The 22,794-nt window shown below is 39.7% G+C and overlaps 1 protein-coding gene across 13 annotated transcripts in view; it reads right to left on the reverse strand.

Annotated features, from left to right (window-relative positions):
• Positions 1 to 11,559: 11,559 nt before the first annotated feature.
• KCNK2 (potassium two pore domain channel subfamily K member 2) overlaps positions 11,560 to 22,794 on the reverse strand; it is a 131,372-nt gene continuing 120,137 nt past the window's right edge. For all 13 annotated transcript variants that reach the window (XM_030035883.1, XM_030035880.1, XM_030035879.1 and 10 more), the window contains one exon: positions 11,560 to 13,910. In XM_030035883.1, coding sequence (XP_029891743.1) covers positions 13,593 to 13,910 — 318 coding nt within the window. In that variant the 3' untranslated portion in view covers positions 11,560 to 13,592. The remainder of the gene's footprint in view (positions 13,911 to 22,794) is intronic.

Below are 22,794 nucleotides of genomic sequence, written 5' to 3' on the forward strand. Positions count from 1 at the left end.
CGAATGTGAACATACCATCACCAGTCGTAATATCTTCTACAGCAGATATCACTCTCTTGGCTCAAGTACAAGACAACTTCAGACCTAACAAAATCCTCACTTCTAGGTTGAGAGAAAAGAAGCAACACAGTGTATTAGAAAATATCAGTTCCTTTACCTGTGGAACAGTATAAACCCCCCCTTGATTCACCATCTGGGTTGAGTCCACCTCTGGACAAGTGCCTCCCTACTTGGCAGCCACATACATAGACCTACAATCCCTCCAGGCCCAAACAGTCTTGGTGGGAAGGAGAAGAGCAGCAAAACTCTTACCCATCATTTTTAAAGGAAAAAAAAAAGAAAGGGGGTGGAAGGCAGGAAATCAAAGTAAAACACCCATAGTCAAGACAGCCCTTCAACCCCCTTTTCCAACATGGCCTGAACAAAACACCCCCCTCAAAGTGGGGAGAAGTGACCACGCTACCCTCCTCCCTTGTTTTAATCCACTCACCCGGCTTTGTCTGGATTCATAGGTCACCCTCCAATGGAGTCACAAGTCCTCAGCTCACCACCCTACACAGGCCCTCCGTGCAGCCCATTAACCCAAAAGGCCTAACCACCGCAATCACCCCCACCACCTGATATCATCCCACCACCACAGCTGCCAGGAACAAAGGCTGATGAGGGCCCAACCACACCCTGCTGCAGGTCACAAAACCACCATGTTTTACCAGAAGACTTGGATCAATCCTTTCAGTCCCAGAGCACTAGATTTTTGGAATTAGGCTATTTTTCAGAAACAGCCTTAGTCCTTAGGCTAGTACCCAGGGAACTCTCCCAGACTGGAGACTCTGCCCGCCAGTCTCTGCCCCGAGAGTTGGTTACCTCTCTGTCACCTTGCTTTACCTGGGCAGTGGGTCAGCAATAGGGCTCAGCTGTTTAGGACTAACTAGCTTGCACCTGAGCTGCAGGGCTTACCTCTCCTTAGCTCCAAGATTTGCCATACACCACTTCAGTTTCAAGCAGGAGATGTAGAAGTCCTACTTTGATAGCCTGAGCTGTTGCCCCGTGGTTCAGCTGCTCTTCAGAGTTGCATGAACTTATTCTCTCCAGCTAAAAAAATTCAATCTCCCAGAGAGCTTCTGGGTAAGAGCTATTGTGTAAAAAGGGGCAGCAGCAAAACCCACTTCAACCTTCTCTGACTGCACGTTAAAAGGTCCTGCTAAGTGCTTTGGGAGGAAAAAAACCTCAGTCACACATTAGATCAAGGACTGGGAAGAAGCATGTCTTGGTGTCCTCAGATAAATTTTGAACATAACACTTGCCTCTATTTCCAGCATTTCCATTTTTTAAACTGGATCTAGACATGAGGATTCAATGGGGTACTGAAGGAAACTGCAACTTAGGTGTTAGCAAACCCTGGTGATTTGTATCAGATGGCAAAGGAGAGCTCAGTTGCTCCTCAGCCCCCGTGCCACGTCCTCTGCATCGTTAGCAGAGTCACATCCAGCCTAGCTAATTGTGGGCAGGCTGAGGGCACTAACCTTAGCCCCTCTGATGAGCTGAGAAATTTCCTTGGCTGCTTTGTTCCTCTGGGGCCTCAATAATATGCATAGGGTTCTGGGTCCCTATCTGGCGACCAAATGCTGGAAAATTAGGTTCTGTATTGACTATTTTTAGGTACATAAATTCTTTATTGGACCTAAATCTCAGAGCTATACTGAATGAAGGCATCAATTATTAAGTATTGCCTCAGTAATTAGTCTTTCATGTTAGCTGAAAAGGCTAGCGTTCCCTCATTTGATCAGAGGTCTCTATCTCTTCTCATTTTCTGTCATTTCAGATATTTTTATGTCAAGCCTGATCTTTTAAACTTGAGGGCTTACGAATTAGAAGGAAAATGTTCTGCAATATAATAAAAGTGAGAGCTAGAAGTTATTCTAATACATGTTAATTAACTCTATTTTATTCTACAAAAAAAAAAAGGCAAGCAGTTGGTAGGTGCTTTTATACATAGGAAGAATTCAGCTGTGGAGGTCACTCAAAAATGGGGCAAGACTAAATGGATCAATCCCACCACATGATGTTCCAGCCTCATCACTTGTGCTTATGTCATCTCCATGTGATTTGCAAAGCAAAATTTAGACATATATTGCCCTTTACGTTATGGATCTTAGATGCATAAATATTACCTTAGAAAGTGTTTTTTCAGTATGTTTGGGTTTTTTTCCTTTTAGACAAGTGATACCATGACCTTTGTTTTCCTCCAGTGGCTTAAAGGTTGTGACAAGATCTTCAGACAACCTGAGTCATGACATTGCAGAAGGGTGAAGATGAAGCTGAGTTCCTCCTCTTCATAAACTTCTTTTTCCTAGCTTGATTTATTAAAAAAAAAAAAAAAAAATCCAGTTGTAACCTCATCTGTCAGCCTACCTGTCCTCCTACATATGGAATAAACCAAGAGTGACAAAGATGGGGTAGGCACTCCCTTGGGTGAAAAAAGCATCTTCACAAGGTTTGGCTGCTCTGCAGAATGGGGAGCATCAAAGGGACCATTGAGGTAGCTCTTCCTTCACCTCCATGCAGCTCAGCACACATGCTGTCAAGCACACACACAAGCACTTGTTCAGAAAGCAAAACTGCTGAGCTGGCAAGTTACTGAACACCAAGAAAATCTTGCAAAAGCTTAGGTGACTTGAAGCGCCACAGTGATGTGACTATTCTGCTCTCAGCTTGAGTACATAGGCTCCAATACATAGGATGCATCTTTCCAGTGAAGGGCCAGCAGAAGAAGTCCAAAGGGAATGCAGGTTGCACAGCTTAGGACAGCCACAAGCAGCTCTACTTGAGTGCACCTCATCACCCTAGGATCAGCTGTAAGATGCCCACGGCAGCTTTTTCCCATTCTGCCACTCAGCTACACTGACAGTGAGCTGAGGTGGCTGCAGACCCCAACAGACCTGGAAGTTACTTGATTTTGTAACTTCAAGTGCTAAGATGAATGAACATTCAGGCATATCAGCAACATCATTACAGTTAATTGCACTTGTCTTAAGCTCCCACTCACTGCATAAATTGCGCTTTTGCAAATACTAAGACTTCTGGTTGATTTAAAGCAAACCCTTTCCTGCAATGTCCTCGCTCTCCCACTTTTTTCTAAAGACAATTTTACCCTGTGGGTTATTGGCGCAGAAGCAGTTGTGCTGTTTATATGTGAGGTTCAACTGCACAAGCAAATGAGGTGAAACTGCAAGAAAAGACTTTTTGTTGCCCTTATTCAGAAACTAGACAAAAGCATAATTTCAAGAACAAGGTCAAAAAGATGGTTGGAAAGGCATTTTAACAACACACTTCATCCAAACTTTAGAGAGGCACACAGCATTAAAATTATCCCCACAAACATTGTATTCCCATTTTCTTACCCAATCCTTCAGTTCTTTTGGGTAGAAACTACCCTCTTTTACCCTACTCCAGGTGGAGACCAGGGGACAGAGTTAGTCAAAGAGATACAGAGATAAGACTATGGCCTGATATTCTGCCCAGATGGAAGGATATCCTTTTAATAGCTTTCCCATAGGAAGCAGAGTTATTTATGTTGCCTTTAGTGACAGTTTATTTGATATAAAAAACAGGACTCTGCCTCCTGGGCTTTTGATTCTTGGTAGCAGTACTCAAAGCAAAGCTCTCCTTTTATATTTTTCTCTTGTATATTTTTCATTTCATGTACCTGCCACTGGACTCAGATTTTTCATGAGTAGCACCACTGAAGCACTCCAGCAATCTGGCTACCTCATTTATCACGGCAGCTTCATGTCTAGTGGTTTACTGTAATTTGGCAGCATAGCTTTTAGTAAATTAATACTTGCTGTCATCTCCCATGAAAGGGAATATGGAGGTAACCATTGTTCCAGCTTAAAGTGTAGGTCCAAAGTCTATTCCCTTTCATACTCTTTCCAAGAGTCTGTACTCCAAGGGTTGCCTATTGCTTAGAAAAATTGGGGCATTTAATGAGTACTGCTTTACAGCCTAACACTATGAAGTTTCAGTGAGCCAGCAGTTCTGCTCTGGGGAGAAGGCCAGACCCCAAGTGCTGGCTTTGATTTTACATGCCTATCATTATAGTGACTTGACAGATGTTTAGAGTGCTCTTAAATAAACATGACAAACAAAATTACCATATTTTCTGTGGTTCCCACACTTTTCACTACGGTGATCCTATTTATTTATTACATAGCCACATTCCCAGTCGACTGCATTGGTTAAGAATTAAAGTATCATCCTAATTCCACAAACACATAGCAATTTTTTAACATCCTAATTCAAAAAGATTTCTTCTGTGCACAATGTTTTTTCCTTTCTTCAGAATCACCCTGCACTTCACTAGATAGCCAAGGTGATAAATCAATCATTGGTGGCCAAGACAACGAGGGAATACAAGAAGTTCCTGGTAGTCTATGTGACTGGGCTATTCAAGACAGCTCATTTTCCTTGCCACAAGAAAGAAATTAGGCATTTTGGTATCCAACCCAGTGAAAAGATGCAACTGTTGGATCACACCATGAATCTGCGTTACTATAATACCAACCAGCCATGAACAGAGAACCTCACTGCACATGGCAGAGAGTACAGCAGAGAGCACAGCAGGGAGCAAAGAGATGATCCTTGTCTCCAAAGGTTACAATCCCAGGACAAGAGAAAGTAGAGGGATACAGACAGATGTGGAGTATTTAAGCAAAATGGAGACAAAGTGAGTGACCACAATGAATTTGCTCTGAGCATGACTGTAGCCAAACAGTACTCCGTCTTTTTATCACAGCAAAAGAGAATTTCTTAGAGTGATTGAAGAAAAGGAGATAAAATACTCATAGAGAGCTTCTCTCAAGCATGAAGGGAAACATGTGCTGGCACTAACCTGCAGCAGTAAAAAGAAAACAAAACACAATTCCAGAATGCTTTCTATGTTAGGTGTTCAAATTTTTTTTTTTTTTCTTTTTACAGGGACATCCTAACACAATTGTTACCTATACTAAAGAGGTTCTTGTTGCTGCTGTCTGAATCAGCCACAAACTGGAATAGAGTACATAAACCTAACTCTCAAACTCCTCTCTAACTGCCGTACAACACAACAACTGTAAAATAAAATTTAGGGGAAAAAAAGAGAAAAAAGAAAAAATGAAAAAGAAAAAAGAAAAAATGAAAAAGAAAAAAATGGCAACATCAAAATGGTGGGATATTGCTGGAGAATACTGAGGAAAGAAGAAATTCTGCTAAACTGTTGGACTGGTTTTGTTTGTAATGATTTTTCAGGCTAATGATTTTTAGTTCTGGTTTTTATCATCATCTGTAGGATGTCAGAAGAATACAAAGTCAGGTGTAAAGGACCTGACTTCAGGGTACCCTGATTTGTAACGCTCTGGACTTGCATTAAGGATCACTTGCTTCAGATATAGCTCAAATACAGACTGACCATCAAAAGCTCCTGAGATAATTACTGTCCCAAGAATTGCCATTGCTTCTTTGAATTCATTTTTAGTTTTTTTACTTCAGGATAAGAAGGCTCACAGGCAGTTTCAAACCCAAGCTATGTATCTGCAGTGACGAGATAGCACTTCAATTGTCAAGCTACCTCTCTCACACAGCTCCCAGGTAGCACAGGTGGAGAAAAAAAACCACTCGAGGACTTCATGTAATCACCACAGCTGCCCCCAGATCCTTTCAGGTCAGTATCCCCTGTCTTTCTGTTCTTCTGACCAGCTTCAAAGATCATTTTGCTGCAAAATTACCAAACTGACAGACAGACAAGCTGGAAGAGATAGGAAAACAGCTTTATTTTGGTTGCATGCAATTCCAACAGCTGTCTTAGGCACTGCAGGAAATAGCAACCCATGGAGGTCTGCACAGGATCGTGTTGTCCTGCACATGCATCATGTCATGCCACAATCCCCACAGCGACATATCGTTTTCAAAATTTCTGGCATATTAATTGGGAAAACACTAATCAGGTGCTTAGTCCGTCTTTACCATTTCTTATGTATGTTTTTTCATAAATAACCCTTTCCACCTGCACTGGAGATTGTTTTATTAATTTCTAATAGGACCAGGAACGTGCAAATCAGAGGTGTACAGCACATGAATTTGCTTCAATGAGTTACATTTGTTATGCAAGATGCCACTAAAAAAACCCATTAAAATGTATGAAGTCATTTAACTATAGTCTACAGTCATAAACAGAAACAAAGCAAACAAACAAAAAGAATGAAAGGAAGGTATCCTGACTTATCTTTGTAGCTAGTTATGCATTTCTGCATTCTGTTTTTCTGTGCGGAGTAACTGGCTTAGGATTTGTAATAAAAAGGAGGAAAGGTTTACGGTATGCTCTGTAGTTAAGGGCTCTACATATTCTCCATTGTAATCCTTTACTCTTGGAGCAGTAGGCTGTGTTAAAGGACAGTAAGTATGGAGCAACTTTATTGAGGTTAGCAAACTGATGTGCAAATGCAGCCCTTCTGTTCTAACAATAAAAATTAGTTTCAGTTCTAAACCTGATTTCCATGATCACCAACCAACAGCAAGAATTTAGAGGAATTTTCTCTTTACTAATTTTTAAGGAACTGTATTCTTATATTTTCAGTCTACACAAGCAGAAACCACTTCCAGTGCTAATTTTGTACTAAAGTCTTGCTCATTAAAAGACAGGCCAAGCTCAAAAGCAGCATGCAGCTGCAGTTGCCTCTGCTCTGATCTTGATAGTGGAAATAAATAGGAATCCATTTTTTCAAAACCCATTCACTACATAGAACAGTGGTTTAAGGGCTTCACATTGAAAAAAGTGAATTTCATCTAGCATTCAGCTCTGGAGTGCCTGTTGCCAAAGGCTGCCCCTGTCCTACAAAGGCCAAACTCATCTCTTTTCACTCCACCTGTGCAGCAAGAGCAAAAGTTTCTTCCCTTTCAAGCTATCCCAGCATCGTTAGTCAACCGGCACCCAGAAAGGTATCATACATTTATAGCTGGTGCACATTCAGAGCTTGCAAAAGAGTACTCTGATATAATGCAGGCTACACTGACTCTCTTCTGACAGTCTCTAAGGACACTGAGAGATGAAAAGGTCTTTGTGCCTGTACCACCTCCACTTTATAAAGCACACAATAGTACATGACTTGTCACTCCCACTTTCACTTTTCACAGTGGAGCCTAATTTTTTATCCTCCTTTTTGCACTAAGGTATTTTCTATTAAAAAAGCATTCAGACTTTGTGACTTTTCACTCTGTAGTTCAGAAGGGCCTAGACTGCAACTCTTGGGCTATTATTCTGTCCAAATGTGCAATACAGTGCCTTTAAAACTGTAAAATTCCATCTCTTCTGCTACAGAACAAGCAAAGGTGACAAATTATTCTAAATGCTATATACATTACAGAGAAAGGTATGCTAAGTGTGGTTGTGTAGTTAAAGCAGAACCTTTCTTTATCACATTTACCACCTGATCTAGTGGACGTGAATCGGGTTGTCTGCTGCAGGGATGCACTCTACATCAGGTGGGCACATCCTATATTTGACTCTTTCAGACTATTTACTTCAATACTCATATAGCCCTGTTGAATTTGGCACTCAACTGTCAGGAAATTTGTGAATGGTAGAAAATATAGGGAAACTTTGGACAAAACCGTGATCTTGGAAAGAAACTTCAAGAACGGCTTTCCACTACCCTACTTTAGCATGCTTGAGTGCACAAATACTGAATACTATAATCTTTGGAGAAAATGCAAAATCTACACAAAACAGGAGCAGATTTGTGACTGGTATAAAAGTCAGAATCAACAGTATAGCAATGTATTCTCTCATGTTCCCATGAGGGAAATTTTAACAAATAGATTCATATTCCTAATCATCCAGCAAAGTTAGCCTCTGTCTCCCGAGCCAAATGAGACTAAAATACACTTACGGTGCCTCTTCAGCAAGGAAAAAAAACGAGCTATCACTAAACTACTATTTAAGAAATCATTTCAGGCTGTTGTTCATCTTCTGGAGAATATTGTTATTTATTACTAATGACAAATAATACATTCCCATCAGGATCTCTATTATATGCATATTATATGCCTTTCTCTAGAGGACAAAGATCTGGCTGCATGTAAATAGTCTTGAGAATTAGCTAGAATTAACAATTAAGTTAATAAAGTAAATCCTTCTAAAGGAGATTCTCACTGAGGACATTCATTTGCCAAAGTCGGACTAAAGATGTCTATATAAACACTCTTGTGACATTCCCAGAAAAAACAGTGCACCCAGAGCATTTAATGAATACTACTATTAATAATCAGTAACAGTGGCGACAGAACACAGCGTATTATCCCAGTTTTAGTCACAAAGAATTCTAATACCAGCAGCCTGGTCATAGTGTATTAATTACATACCATAGAGAGATGAGTTGCCTTCTCTATAATTATATGTCTACAGCAACTAGACTAGAAAACCAGCTAAACATTCAGAAATAACTAAATCAGGCAATAAATAATATATTATTTATTACATCACCAGTGTAGATAGATTGCTATAATTCATAAAAAGTTGTGAAGTCCATTGGTTTTCTAAGATACTGATTTTAAATCGAGCTATATTTTCAAATCACTAAGCTTACATGAAACAAGAGTCAGTGTACCAAAGTGGGGGTTTTAGTCAACTTAAGATGATACAACAATGTCAATACATATTAAAGGCACAAATAAATCTGCATCCAGTATAAAAAGCTGTATAAGCTACTGTATCAGCTGTTATATATAAAGGGTAAAATGATGTTGTTCTACAATAAGTAATGTACCTGTTGTTTATAAACTTACCCAATGTATTCCTCTGAAAGTTTGTGAAAGCATGATAAGCAATGGCCTAAAATTGAAATGTTCAAGTTTTCTAAGTATAATAAACCTATTCTAATCGATTTTCACACAGGCTGTTTTCAATTGTAACAATAATTTGGCAAAGCAGAGAATGCTTTCTCAAATGAAAGAGCTAGCATTTTTAGTATCTCTGTGTAGCTCAACAGCTTTTTTTATAATAACAGTAAATCAGCATCTTCTCTATTTTTCCCAAATGGAACACACTATTCACAGTAAGGTTACGTTGTTCACTTAAATCTGCAGGGCAACAAAACCAAAAAAACTTATTCATGTTTTTACGACAAAATAATTACTTTAACTCTGAGAAATTCATGTAAAATGTATATTTCTCTTAATATAGAAAATCCTTTCCTTTCAAACAGTACTGCAAGGTAGGAAAGAAAAGGTAATTACCACATAACTGTATGACAGCAATTTATTAGAAATATTACTGCTGTATTTCGACACTATATGTAGTTTCCCTGACAGGAAAATTTCCTTCCCGGGAAATAAAGTTATATACATATATAGACTTGTGATGTGCACGTAGGGTTGACTCTAAGTAGAGCAGCCTTCCATTTCTTCTCCCACGGGGCATGTTGTATTCCTATTTAGAGGTGATCAGTGTAGAAATAATGCTGGAGGAGCAAGAACTCCAAACATACAGACCAGATTTTTCTCCCATCTACCATCCTGGTCTTACGGTTTGCTTAGTGACCTAAGAAAGGTCCATTCCAGTTCAAGGGTGGTCCCTTTAGAGGTTTAGTACTTCTGTGGGTTCCTATGTTGCCCTCCAGCTTTCCTCCTGTTGTATCAAAAAAAGTTTCAGGAAGATGTAAAGAGAGGAAGGCACGGCTAGGATGTTCATGAGATTCAGCAAGCTTCTGGGTTTGATCCGTTCAGGCTGTTTGCAGCTCGGACAGTAGCACCTCAAGGCTGCCTAAATATTAGAAAAAGGAGGACAGACAGCCTGAAGCTACAAAACACAGAGGCGATGCCAAAGTAAGCTTTTGCCCTGGTACTCAAGCAAGAATGGGGCATGGAACAAATTCTCTGCAAATCGATCTCCCTGCCTCTCATGCAGGGCTATCAAAAAATCGAGGTTTTGACCACCATAGACACTTTACCAGATGTAGTACACAAAAGAATACAAAAAAAGACAAGACTATCACAGGCAACAGTAAACAATATAGACTATCTCTAGCTACTTCTTGAACAGATTTTGGATCGTTTTTATTAATGTAATTTTCCTCTAACACTGAGAAATAAATTATTTTGCTAAGTGGCACATGTGCCTTTACAGAGTCTTATGTGCTAGAAATTGTCTCTCATCCAAAATGTTTTGCCAATGTCTTTTTTCATGGTATTTGATTGGCAGTACAGAAGAAAGCAACCGTTTACCAAACTGAAATACCATTTTTACAAACTTGCTTAAGTAGCAAGTATCCTAATGGTCTGGAAATGTCCCCATGTATGTGTGAGAGAAAGAAGGTTACAAATGGATTTTCATTAAGTCCTAATTCATGCTATCACAGCTCCGTATTTGGAAGGGAAAAGTGAGCTATGCAAAATTTCCAGAGGCAAGAAATGCAGGTTTTTAATACAAAAGTCTGCTCTTACAGGAATGAAAAGAAAAACCTTTACAGAGTTCATCAAGTTTTATAAATTCACTTAGCCATCCTCAGCATTTGCGATCTATCACTGTACGTGGAGAGGAAGAAAATATTTTCCAACAACATTAATGGTACTAGACGCATTTGGAACATGATAACTGTAGCTACTTATAACATCTGGACTGTTGCATCTTTCCTTCTTCTTCAGTTATTAAACTTACAAATAAAGGATTTTATTTGTTAATGCTTTGTTCCAAACAGGCAAATCTAGTTTGATAAGGTAGGATAACTTAGATCTGTTACAAAAGTGAAAAAAGAAACAATATCTTTTATACATAAATTAACAGGTGTTCTTTTCCCGGAGATCATATACAAAGTCAAGGTAAATAAATGCTGAATAGATTTAATATCCATACTAATATCTCAAACATTGTCACAGGATCTCAAAACAATGTGTTCTTTTCAGTGGGTCCTGAGATGCCCAAAAGTTTCTTTAAAATGAAAGAAACCACATAGACACTCACTTCTATAGGTTAGTAAATGGAAAGAAACTGGTTAGAATGATCCAAGGGTTTAACCTAAGGTATCACATCTCTGAGTGTCAAGGACAATAAACATTAAACATTACCAGTCCCTTTCAAAAAATCAGATCCAAAAGGCACTGAGACACATCCCACACAAATCAGATGATTGGAACGATGTAAGAAAAGAGTCCTCCCTCTTCACTTACCGCCACACAGTTGCAGACTATCCTTCCCTTGGCCAAGACCTAATTAAAGAGGCCATTGTAAAATATTCACTGCAGAAATGACTGCTCTGGCGTGAAAGGCTACTGCCCTTAGGGCTGCTTGTCCAAACACTTCTGCAGAAGGTTACCAGCAACCACAGGAGAACTGGCAGGACAGCAGGTCAGAACTCCCCGCACCTCCCTCAGTGCAAAGATGGAGCAATTGCCATCAGCTCTGTATAGCACATGATGGAAGAAACTGCAGCCTGCCAAGTTTTTGAAACAAAATAGCAAGAAACACAACTTAAGGTACAGCAATCAAAGGTCATTATTTTTAATATCAAGAAAAAAAAATAATTTCTGAGCTGGGTGAGTCAAGCCTTTATTGCTAAACCAGCTTAAATTAAAGTAGGTGGCAAACTGCTATACTCTGTAGTCAATGAAAGTAGTCAATGAAAGCACAAAAATCAGTTTCACAAATTATTTCTTAGCATTCCAGTTGTAGCAAGCAGGAGATTCAGAAAAGCTTATTTTAATTAAAAACTTTATTTTTCATTACAATTCACAGTTTATACATGGCAAGACGAACCCTTGCCATGTGGACATTCAGAACACTGTGCTGGGGAGACAAGGGTCTTTGTTATAAGAGCATTGCTCGGTGCTGTGTCATGAAACTTCCTTAATTTTAAAAGCATACTCTCTGTAAATGTTAATTGATTGATATTTACACTGAATTGACTGAATTTACATATTAACTTATATTTATTAGAAAACAAGCTAAGCATCCAAAAAACTTTAACATTCATATCTTGCATGTTATCTAATGGTCAGAGATGCTGTAAGATTTGCCACTTGAATCATGCCTAATCAGCAAAGTCCCATTCTTTTTTAATTTACACAGAGCCTAAATTATTGTTTAAGGCCTGTTCTATTCATTTTATGTACAGCCAGGTTACAACAAACTAACATAAGAAAAAAATGCAAAATTATCCATTCCATCCTGTATTTCTTCTGAATCTCATGTACACCTATAAGCAAAACAGAAAAATACAAAATTAATGTGTTTTCTTAAAACCAATAAAGAAAACCCATAGTCTGGTTTAGATCTGCTTCTCATTAGCCTATCCTGTCTGAACAATCATCGGTATTCAGATTGTGCTATTTATCAGCTCTTCTTCATGCCTGCACTTATATTCAGAGCCATCTCTATTTGAAATGTAGAAAGTCACAGTGATACCAGTTTCAATTGCATTCCCACGTTAGTCACAGCTCCGGCACAGGCAGCCACTGTACTGTGTGACATTCAGGAAAGCACTCCAGCAGGATTCCTGGGTAAAATATCATATGGCGTCTGGTGTGCCTTGACTTAAAGAGGAAGATAAGAATCCTTTTCATGGAGCACATATCTGGCAGAAGGTTTATGCTTATTAAAAATAGCTGTATTTTTCTGCATTGTTTTCTGGATGTGGTTATTAGAATACAGCAATTAAAGGCCTCTCCTGCCTCTCCTCAAAATAGTAATTTTTATTTGCTCTTGTCATCTACCAAATCATTTAGTGATAGATAAGCTGCAGATTTTTTGGTACATCTGACGCAGAGAAAAACAACTGCTGAACACTGCTTGAAAAAAATAAGACCCGAAGAGGGTCTGCAAATTCTACAAGTCAGTGTGAACAAGTATCAGCTGGACCTGAGTAAAACAAAATGCTTCTGGGGGACATGTTTGCAACTTTTGAAACTGCAGTGCCTTTAAATTTAGAGCTAAGAACATCATTTGATGATTGTTGAGTTTTGGCATTCATTCATGCTGGTTGGCATCTTCATGACAGACACCTTTAAAACACCGTCGTTTCAAGAAGAATGAAAGCTCAAATGAAATACACTTCTCATGCAAAAAAACCAACCAAACAAAAACCGTACAGGAACTGTAGAGGTTCTGGTTCTTCAAAAGATAAGGCACTGACAAAAATTTCTTAGGTAAAAGGCTGCATAAGAATTTCTTGCCATTTACAAATGTGTTGTAGTCCAGAAATGGTCCATTCCTAGGCTCAGTAAGGTAGACCCTGAAAATTTAAGGACTGATCCCTCAAAGCTACATTGTTACCATAAACAAGTGTGATTCATTCTTGAGGCCATATGGCACATTAGGAGAAGTGAAAAACAGTCTGGGCAGATAAAGGCAGAAGACGTTGCTTGTTCCAGCATCTTTCGATAACAGAAGTGCCATTCATCTTTGTGTCTTTGAAGAGATGCGATGGTAACTCTGGACTGTAGTTTCTGTGGAACTCATGCACACATATAAAATGCTATTAGCATTGATCATTGACAGGGTGGAGAAAAAAAGGTATATGGCTAGTGTAAGCCAAGAGCTTCTCAAGGACTGGGATCCAAAGTCACGGCTACTTAATGTTTTCGATAACAGCTATCTCTTCTGCTGCACAGTGCGGTGTCAAACCATTCATGTAAATGCTGTCTGTCTTTGTTAGAGCTGGCAAGATGTCCTTCTCACTGGTGAGATGGTTGACTGACAGGGTTCTCTTGCAGGGAGTCAGGTCTTGATTGTGGTTGACAGCGAGTTCTGCAGAGAGCTTCCTTTTGATAGAGGTAGCCCGCTGGAACTTGTCGTAGATCTCCACGCTCAGGCGCCTTCGAGTTTCTTTGAACTCTGCAGTGACGTTGGCCGTCCACTCCGCAGCATGGGCTCTGAATTCCCCTACCTGCGGCAAAAATGAGGAAAAAAAAAAGGAAGCATTATGGGGCCAAGGACTTTAGACACTGATTAGGCTCAAGAGCCCAGTGAGAGAGCAATGCATCTTTGGGCTGGCAAAGAGCTGCCACTGCTGCCGGCACGGATTTCTCATGCCGGAGACTCACTCTTTTATTGATAGCAACTAAACAGGAAGATGTCGCATTAGTAAGAGTTAACAACAATTCCAAAAACCACAATAAAAATCTTTTCTGCTAAAATTTTTGTCTTTAATTATAGGCAGTCAGCAATACAGGGAAGCTGCAGAGCCCTGACAGCTGCACAGTACCCAGCTGGTCAGGGGATGCTGAAATCCCAGCAATCCGGGCTGTGTCATGCATTGTCACTAGGGTGCAGGGTTATTTACGAGCACTTCTACTGTCTCTGGAAAGATCCCTGGGAGACTTGGCAAAGAATTTTCTAAATTTAGACAGAAAAGCTTTTTTTAAAGGAAAATGTCAGCTGCTTGTGTTCTCTCTTTTCTGTGGTTGCTCAAACGTAGCGCCAATACAGCAACAGTTTCAATCATGTCAGCAAGATGTCTGCTTACCACCCCGAGTCCACCGACACGACGCACTAAAAAGCACGAAGACAACTGCAGAGCAGGACTCCGGGAGCTGTTACCGATCCCAGCCAAAGGAAACGTGGCCTGCCAGTCACCGCACGGGGCTGCTGTACAGTTACCATACGGCCGGAGGAGGGTCCTTCCCCCTGCTACCTGCAGATCTCCAGTCAGACTGGCTGCAAGGTGCTAGTTTGTACCACCGCTACCATTTCACAAATGTATGTAGATGCCTGCTGCCCACAGTTCCTCTGTTCTAACGCTGTATGTCCTTATATTGACAGCCTTTATGGCAAAGGCTGATCCACTTTCACTAAAAACTACCATAATTTTTAGTCCTTAAGATTTCTTTCCACAATTTCAATGTTTCCATACTAGGAAAGCTGGAGCATCCCATGAGCCCAAGCACTGAGGGTAGGGCTGAGGAGGGGGAGGAAGGCAGCTGCTGGCACAGAATCCCAAATTATCCTTATTTTTCGTCAGATATGGCATGAGGTAGGCTGAGCTGCTCACCCAGATAGTAGTCCAAGGTGAACTATGGCCTTGTAATTTATATGCTATTTATATTTTTGCTCTTGTATTTCAACCAAACCAGTGTTACAATATTAAATAAGTTATATAGGTAATTAAAGAAGGCATTTTTTGAGGACATTATCTCGTTGTAGCTGCAAAGGAAATAGATTGTTTCTCTTTAAATCTCTGCTTTGTAGGCAGTTTAATAGTTGGAAGGTATAGCACAGGGAAGATAGAATGCTGATAAATATAACTCCAAAGCAAAGCATTTCAAGAGAATTAACCCACTGAAATAAATTAGTCTAATTGGTACTGCTCAGTCCAGAATTTCAATTATTGGCAAGCAAGCTTGGACTTGGTGAGCACAGAAATAATAATAAAAAAATATTAACGCAGAAAAATATGGGGGTGGGGGGGTAAACCATCAGCGAAAAGTGGCCACAGGCTTATTCTTGCTTTGCAGTGCAGTGGAAAACAGGAATATAATGAAGGTAGAAAAATAAATCAGCTCACCCAGGAGTGACAGGGTTTCAGGAAAACTTTTCCCCTCCAGAAACAAAACAAAAAGATCTCTTTACCCAGGGGTCATTTTATTACATTTGTCTCAGCTTCAGTGAATTACACAGATGACTAATGTGGACCCATTATGTATATTTTCTAAAGCAAGGATTATTATCTGTAATACACGGAGGACTCACCCAGCTGAATGATTATTAGTATTTAAATTGTGCAATTAGGATCAGACACACTGTACTTCAGATCTAAAAATAATGAAATCTGTAATGCTGAAACATTTCAGCTGCTACAATATTTTTATTTGTAGTAAACAAGTAATCAAAATATGATAAGCAGTATCAGTGCACACCCTGGGGCAGCTTGGTCCTTCTCCAAAGCTTTATTAAAGGCAGCCTGCTCAGGTTCTGGAGCATGCTTCTGTCCAGGGGAGCAAAGAGCCAGTATGCAGGTTCTTATCTTACCCTATACATTTGTACCACTCACTAGCTGTGTAAGCATTTACCAGACCAGTTATTTTGCTCAGGCACACATCTCTGGCATTGCATGTGGTCACATTCAAGGGATGTTATCAGACTGGTAGCTTTAAAATTGTGTCTTGGCAAGCTACTGGAAGCTACGAGCATCTTGAACTGTCTCCCTGTATGCTTTTTAACCTTCCTTTTACTAGTAGTTTCAGTTCCCACTTCTCTCATGTTTTCCCAGCAAAGAAAAAACAGCTGGCCATGCTTCTGATGAAAGCAAGCCTATGTAACCCGTGGGGTAGGCTCAGAATTCCCTCGCCAGCCCACCTCACCACATGCTGGTGACGGACCTGTCTTGCACAGGGCAAGCTGCTATATTTTAACTCTTGCACATGTAAGTTATTCAGAAGGATTTTAAAATTGTAGTTATTAGGATATCTGATGACCAAATTCTAATTAGACTTCTTTTGGGAAGCAAGTTTATGCAGCCAGCTGAAGAACACCACTAAATATGCCTTTGGAGATGGGCTCATGTTCCAATTAAGGTGATGTGGAACATGAACATGGTGGACTCAATTCTATCTGCCTGTAGACCAGAGCTATGATGCTGCTTGGCACAATTTCAGTTTTGTATTAAAATCATAGAAAAAAAAAAAAGAAAAATACAGTGCTAAGCAGAATTGAAATGCATTAGTAGTAAAACAGAGGTAATTGGCACAGCATGAGAAACTAGCAGTTCAGTGCTGTGTGAACTATGTGTGCCACAAATTACTGCTTTCAGCCCCTAGCTTTTGTGTGAACTGAAATGCACTCAAAAAAAGTGTTATCTCTTCAGAATAAAACTCTTGATTCCATAGCACTTACAGACTCCAGCACAAAAGGTTATAGGAAAAGAAATGTGCAGTCCTTAACTACCAGTGTACATAAGCAACTTGCTCTTATAATTTGATCCCTCCTTTATTCGTAGGGACATTTCTGTATATGTTCAGGTTATTTCTGTCCTTAGGGTATGACATTTTATCATACTGCATTACAGCTCCTCTTCATCCGGGGGCTGACAGCCACAAAATGTCTTCCGCAAAGTGATTGAAATACCAGTTGCCTATGCTGCTCAAAAAAAAAAATCTTAACATACCTACCTGCTGTAACAATTGTTTACTTTTCTCCAATTCTCTTGTCTCATTTACAGCACACAGCTCTGTAGACTCCACAGCTGTCATAGTTGGGGGCAATGTGACACAAGGACAAGGCCTCTCAGTCACAGAAATTATTAACAACTAAGTACTTTACATAAGGCTGAATGACACAAAATATTTCAAAATAAGAAAAACATGTCACAGTGATAGCACCTGACTCAGCCATACAATAAGCAGCACTAATCTGGTGATGCTGCTCACTCCTAACCTTTGGGGAATAGAAATGCCACCAGTAACAGAGACACAGTCCCTGGCCCAGCTCCCCGATTGACTTCCTCCACATCAAAATCCAAATTAGACTGCAAGGTGTTAGACATATTTTACAAGGAGTATCAACTCTAACCTATTATTGATTCTAAACTATTAACATCGTACTTTGAACATCAACCACTAGTAACTTTATTAGGTATTTATGAAGTACTACTCTACCGCTTTATGAGTCCCGGGAATACAGGTCTCAATGACAAATTCTCAAGAAATATGGTAATGGTAACACAACTAGAATATTCCACACAGCACAATTCACCACAAAAAACTAGATACTTTTCTATCAAATAAACAGTGTTGACTCAATTCCTTGTCCAGCACAGCCTGCCTGGCCTCCAGCTACCACCGCAGATGGCCCTGGATATCCCACACATTCTACATCATAACTGACAGCCCCACGGGGATGTCTCAAATACCACAGGTCATCTCTAGTAGCATCTTTAAATGTCTATGTTAAGGTGTCTCTGTCTACCTGTGGTGGAAATGTCACATTTACTCTGTTAGGTTATAATGAGGAATAACCTCTGAACAATTTTGAAATGTGTCTACTCATTACTGTTAAAGTCGCTTTTGTTTTTTGGGGGGTGTTGTCTGTTTGTTTTTAACTATACATCAGAAAAATACTGCATAAACTTCCTGAATGACCAAACAGTTTCCAGGCTGTGCACATACGTTATCACCAATATAATTTAAAGACAGACATACTGAATTTGACAGAACTAGGAAAACACATGGACATTAAGCAACCATTCCTTCACCTACTCCTGCCAAAACCCATCTAAATTAATAATGACCTAAAACTGGCTCTCAGCCAGTATCACTGGTGAGACCAAAACTCTATTCATTTTCATTGCCACCACGTTTCAGCTTTCTCACTTTCTAGCTGACCTCCACACTTGGATAGAGGCCAACAGCATAACCCGGTATGTAAGTATGTCCAAGGGGATGCTACTGTTAAAAGAAAAAAAACATCTGAAGATACTGAAGCACCTGCTTCATTCTTCAGTACATTTACTCTAATTCCTTATACTTGTCAGGAGTTTGGGGATCTTTCTGGGCATGCTGCTCACAACAGATATCCAAATAATTATACAAACAGAACTACCCACCATGCAGGAAGACCACTCATCCTATTAAGTGTGGTCTGGACAGCACAAGCTATGTAGCCATAACATTTACATGAGTAATTTGTACTTTGAATTAAGCCACATCTGTGGTCTAACAGAGAAAAATGCAAGCCTAATTAAGGACATCCTTAAATAGACCAAAATGAATACACACTTGTCTAACTTAACTTTGCCTTAGTTTTGCTCCTCTCTCTCTGGAGATTCTTGAAAAAATCTCAACATTACAGTATAACCAGTTAATCTACTTCTACTTACAGAGTGGGAAGAAAGACACCCTGCTTGGATGGAGCTCAGATATATGACAAGAAAGTTATGATATACTTGGGAGGAGCTAAACTACTAAGTACCAAATAGGAAAAAAATTAGCATTATATGCTATGCAAGAAAATGTAAATATGTATTTCTAAATAACGTGTGTAGCTTTTTCTTTCATAGCTGTACTTTATGTTGTTTCCCTTTGGCATACAGGGCTCATACATTTTACAATGGCCATGTTAGTGCAAGCCAAAAAAATGAATGAAAGAGCAAGTAGATGAGCTGGAGATATCCATCTGACTGCATTTTAGGGGGAAAAAAAAAAAAGTGGCCTTCCTTATAGATATTCTTAACACTCTACGTATTCCTCAGTATATAATTTCTAACATTTATCCCTAATGCATTCTCCAAGGTTTTGCAGCTTTGTTTTTCCTCTCCAATGTACTTTTTCTGCTACTTAAAAATAACACATCCAATTAACCTCTCCATGATATGCTACTCAGAGACAAAACTAGAAAGAGCATGTACATGCCACATTATCCAGGCAGCAGAGTACATAACATTTTGTCTTAGCTTTCAAGAAACACATCCAGCATTTGCAGAAATTGTTCTCGAAGTCCCACTTAAAAATCAAAATTAAAAAAAATGTAGGTACAGAGAGGGTTGATGAGTTTAACAATGCAGCTGCTGGGTAGGTTGATTCCCTGCATGGGTTGGAGGGTTTGTCTATCTGCCATCTCACTTTCCTGCAGTTCTGGGCAAGCATACGCTACCTCTTCCCACCTGAGCTACAGCTGGCCACAAATTTATGTTCACTACATCAGTTATCTATAGGCTACAGAAGACTGGAGTACAGAAGGGAAAAAGACATGTTTCACAGACATTTTTATTGAAGCCTGTGCATTTGCTGTCAAGGGAATCTCATTTATAGTCCAACTAAAAAAATTCCTATCCCAATTATCTGGCTTTTAGTATTCCTGTAATTATAGCATTATTAGTAAGTACCCAACCCCCTTGCACTGTAATCTGTGGACAGGTATTTAGAGTAGACTGTGCTCTGCTTGTCTTTAGAGGTAAACAGTAACAAAATACAACATAGAAATACCACAGGCACTAATAATGAGATACCTATGCTGAGCTTTCCCAAGCGTTTAACCACTATCTTCTATTTCTTCATTCTGTCAGGACCTCAGCTCTGTAGTAAAGAACTCTTGTACACCAGGTCTTTAAGCTACCAGACTTTAATTTCAAAGTGAATAGCACAAATGAAGCAGTAAGTGATCTCTTTTTTGGTTCCCCTGACTGGTATACGTGTCCCTCTATTTTTCAGGGAAATATTAGAGGGGAAAACATTCTATTTTGTAAAATTGCCATCTTCTGGAGTAACATTTAAATTACATAGACAGTTATATTTTTGTAGCCATGGTGGTCAGAAATGTTTTGGGAACAATGCTCTCCCACTGGAATTGGATTATTCAGTCCTATAATAAGTAATGTTTGTGAGTTCACTCTGGTGAGCAATGATTGTTTGGTTTCACCCACATAACTTCCATGAGCACATCTGATGCCTTGGATGAAATAAACCACATTCTCCAATGGGAATGCAGAGAGCCCACGAATTCTGATTATTTTCTTGCGGAGGAACATCTATGGTGGCAGCTGTGGGAATATGTTTTGTGGAGATGTGACAGATGGCAGATGCAGAAATGGCCCTTTTGCTCTATCATGGTCTGATTCAACAAAATAAAAACAGGTAGCCTAGTAAATTAAAAAAAAAAATCATGTCTACATAAACAGAACCAGATATACTAGCAGTCACCACATTTATTTTGTTTTACCTCCTTTTTTCCAGAAATATGAACACTCCTATGTTAGGTACCTCCTCAGAACTATTACTGAATATTGCCCATCAGACACCTCTTTGCATAGAGCTGTATGTGTGTGTGTCTCAATACTGTATACAAGTTATTGGCCCGATTATCCAAGTCCCTAATATTCTGCTTATTAATAACTTCCAAAGGAAAAAAAAAGATGCTGACATATTCCTGTCAAAATCGGCTGTTCTATTTAGTTGTTTCATCTACCTCAGAGAGCCATCCAACCCCTCTTTCAAACTGAAGAGAGTGAATGACATTCACCTGTATTAAGCACATGAAACTATTTAAATTTACATAAAGCTCTACCAGCTGAGCCCAAGGTGATTCAGGAGAACAGCATGTATTCTCTATCTGCACTATACAGCCACTGACTTTGCTGCAGCCAGAAATAGCAAACATCTTAAGAATTATACTAGAAGCATAATGAAACCGAAGCCACAGGCAGTTGAAAGACCATCTCAACTTTCTCCCACAGGAAAGAGACAATGACTGTTTCATAAACTCATTGGACTTTTTTAGCTTATAAAGATATGCTAAAGAAAACATAAAAAAAGGACTTTTAATTTTGACTTGGTACTGAGTAAGGAATGGCCTTTGTAACTACATCAAGTCCCTAGTAAAAACTGTTTCTTAGCTTTCTAATGTCAATATCTGCAGTGATATTTTTGTGAATTATTAAAGCTCCACTCTGGTTGTTCAACACTAGTATTACAACTGCACTCATCCCTTGTAAAGGAAGGTACTCCATAGGTTCTTCAGTCCTTTTTATCCCTGACTGCAAAGCAGTTTCCTCCCTGTCAACACAGCTTCTTGAAGATCCAAGGGTATCCTGCTGAACTGGCTTTGTCTGGGGACTCATCCACAAGACAGCTATCGAATGCATACATGCTCAGTATTACTAACATGTTTAGGCATCTTTTCCTAACAATATCCAAGCACTGAGATTACCTTAAAAAAAGTAAAGTTTTCAGGAATGTTAATCATGAAGATGTGGGCTGAACAGATTCCAGATTAAATATCACTCTGTCAATAGAGTTAAATCACAGCTATATTTGTCATAGTAATGTAAGGGATCGATTACATCTTGTCTCCAAAAATCAAGATTTCCTAATGTAAACCACAATAACGTACGTTCAGGGAATCTTCATGGGTAATTAACTCCAAGAAATGCCACTGCTATAACTGAGCTCCCTTTAATCAATTTCTCTTATTATGAAGTATAAGTCACTTGCTCCAGTTTTATTTTTGCAAGTTCAATAGCTCTCACCATCACTACGTGGTTGCATGCAACCCACACCGGAGGCATTTCCCTCTCCCCTGAGCCCTCCAGTCAGCACAGCGAGGCAAGGGGGAGCACTGTGGGAGAGCGGGGCCAGGCGTAGGGGCTGGCAGTGCCCCCTGCCCTCGGCAGGCACAGCGCACCATCCCGCGCAGGGAATTGTACCTAGGCAGCGTGTCTCTTGTAATCAGCACCACACCAGCATCTCTTTGGGGACCTGGTACTTAATATGCAATAACAAAACAGCCATCTCTAACGGGCTTTAATATGCCCAGCTAAGAGGCGTGATATAAATATAAACCACACCAGCATAGATGTTACCTGTGTGCATGTGTGTTGACTCTCAAGTTAATCAGGCATCGCATGTCCAAAGTACACAAAGCTACGAGGAAAGACATCTCAAAAAACGTGTCAAAAACAATCAGCAGATTAATTTTCCTGGGACTCTCAGACGAACATGTTCTTTCATGTGCAATAATGGACAGAGTACTACAGCGTGCTTGTAAAAGAGTGATCAATACAGAGACTCAGCATTACAGACTGTTGCTAGGGCAGGACCAAGAACACCACCAGGATGACTTATAATCTCTTGAGAAGCGAAGAGATCAAATTGCATTCAAAACCGGGTCAGCCACTTCTACCTTCTCCCTACACCAATACCACTTTTTATACATCTCCAAGACTCAGAGACATTATGGAGAGACTGTACTCCCATCTTTCTTTTTTGGGGGGTGGTGGGGGTTTTTTTGTCCTGTTGCTAGTCAAATTTGACTGGCTGTATTTACTGTAGAAAGATTTTATA

Source organism: Aquila chrysaetos, chromosome 13 (genome assembly GCF_900496995.4).
Source record: "Aquila chrysaetos chrysaetos chromosome 13, bAquChr1.4, whole genome shotgun sequence".
Taxonomy (NCBI): Eukaryota; Metazoa; Chordata; class Aves; order Accipitriformes; family Accipitridae; genus Aquila; species Aquila chrysaetos.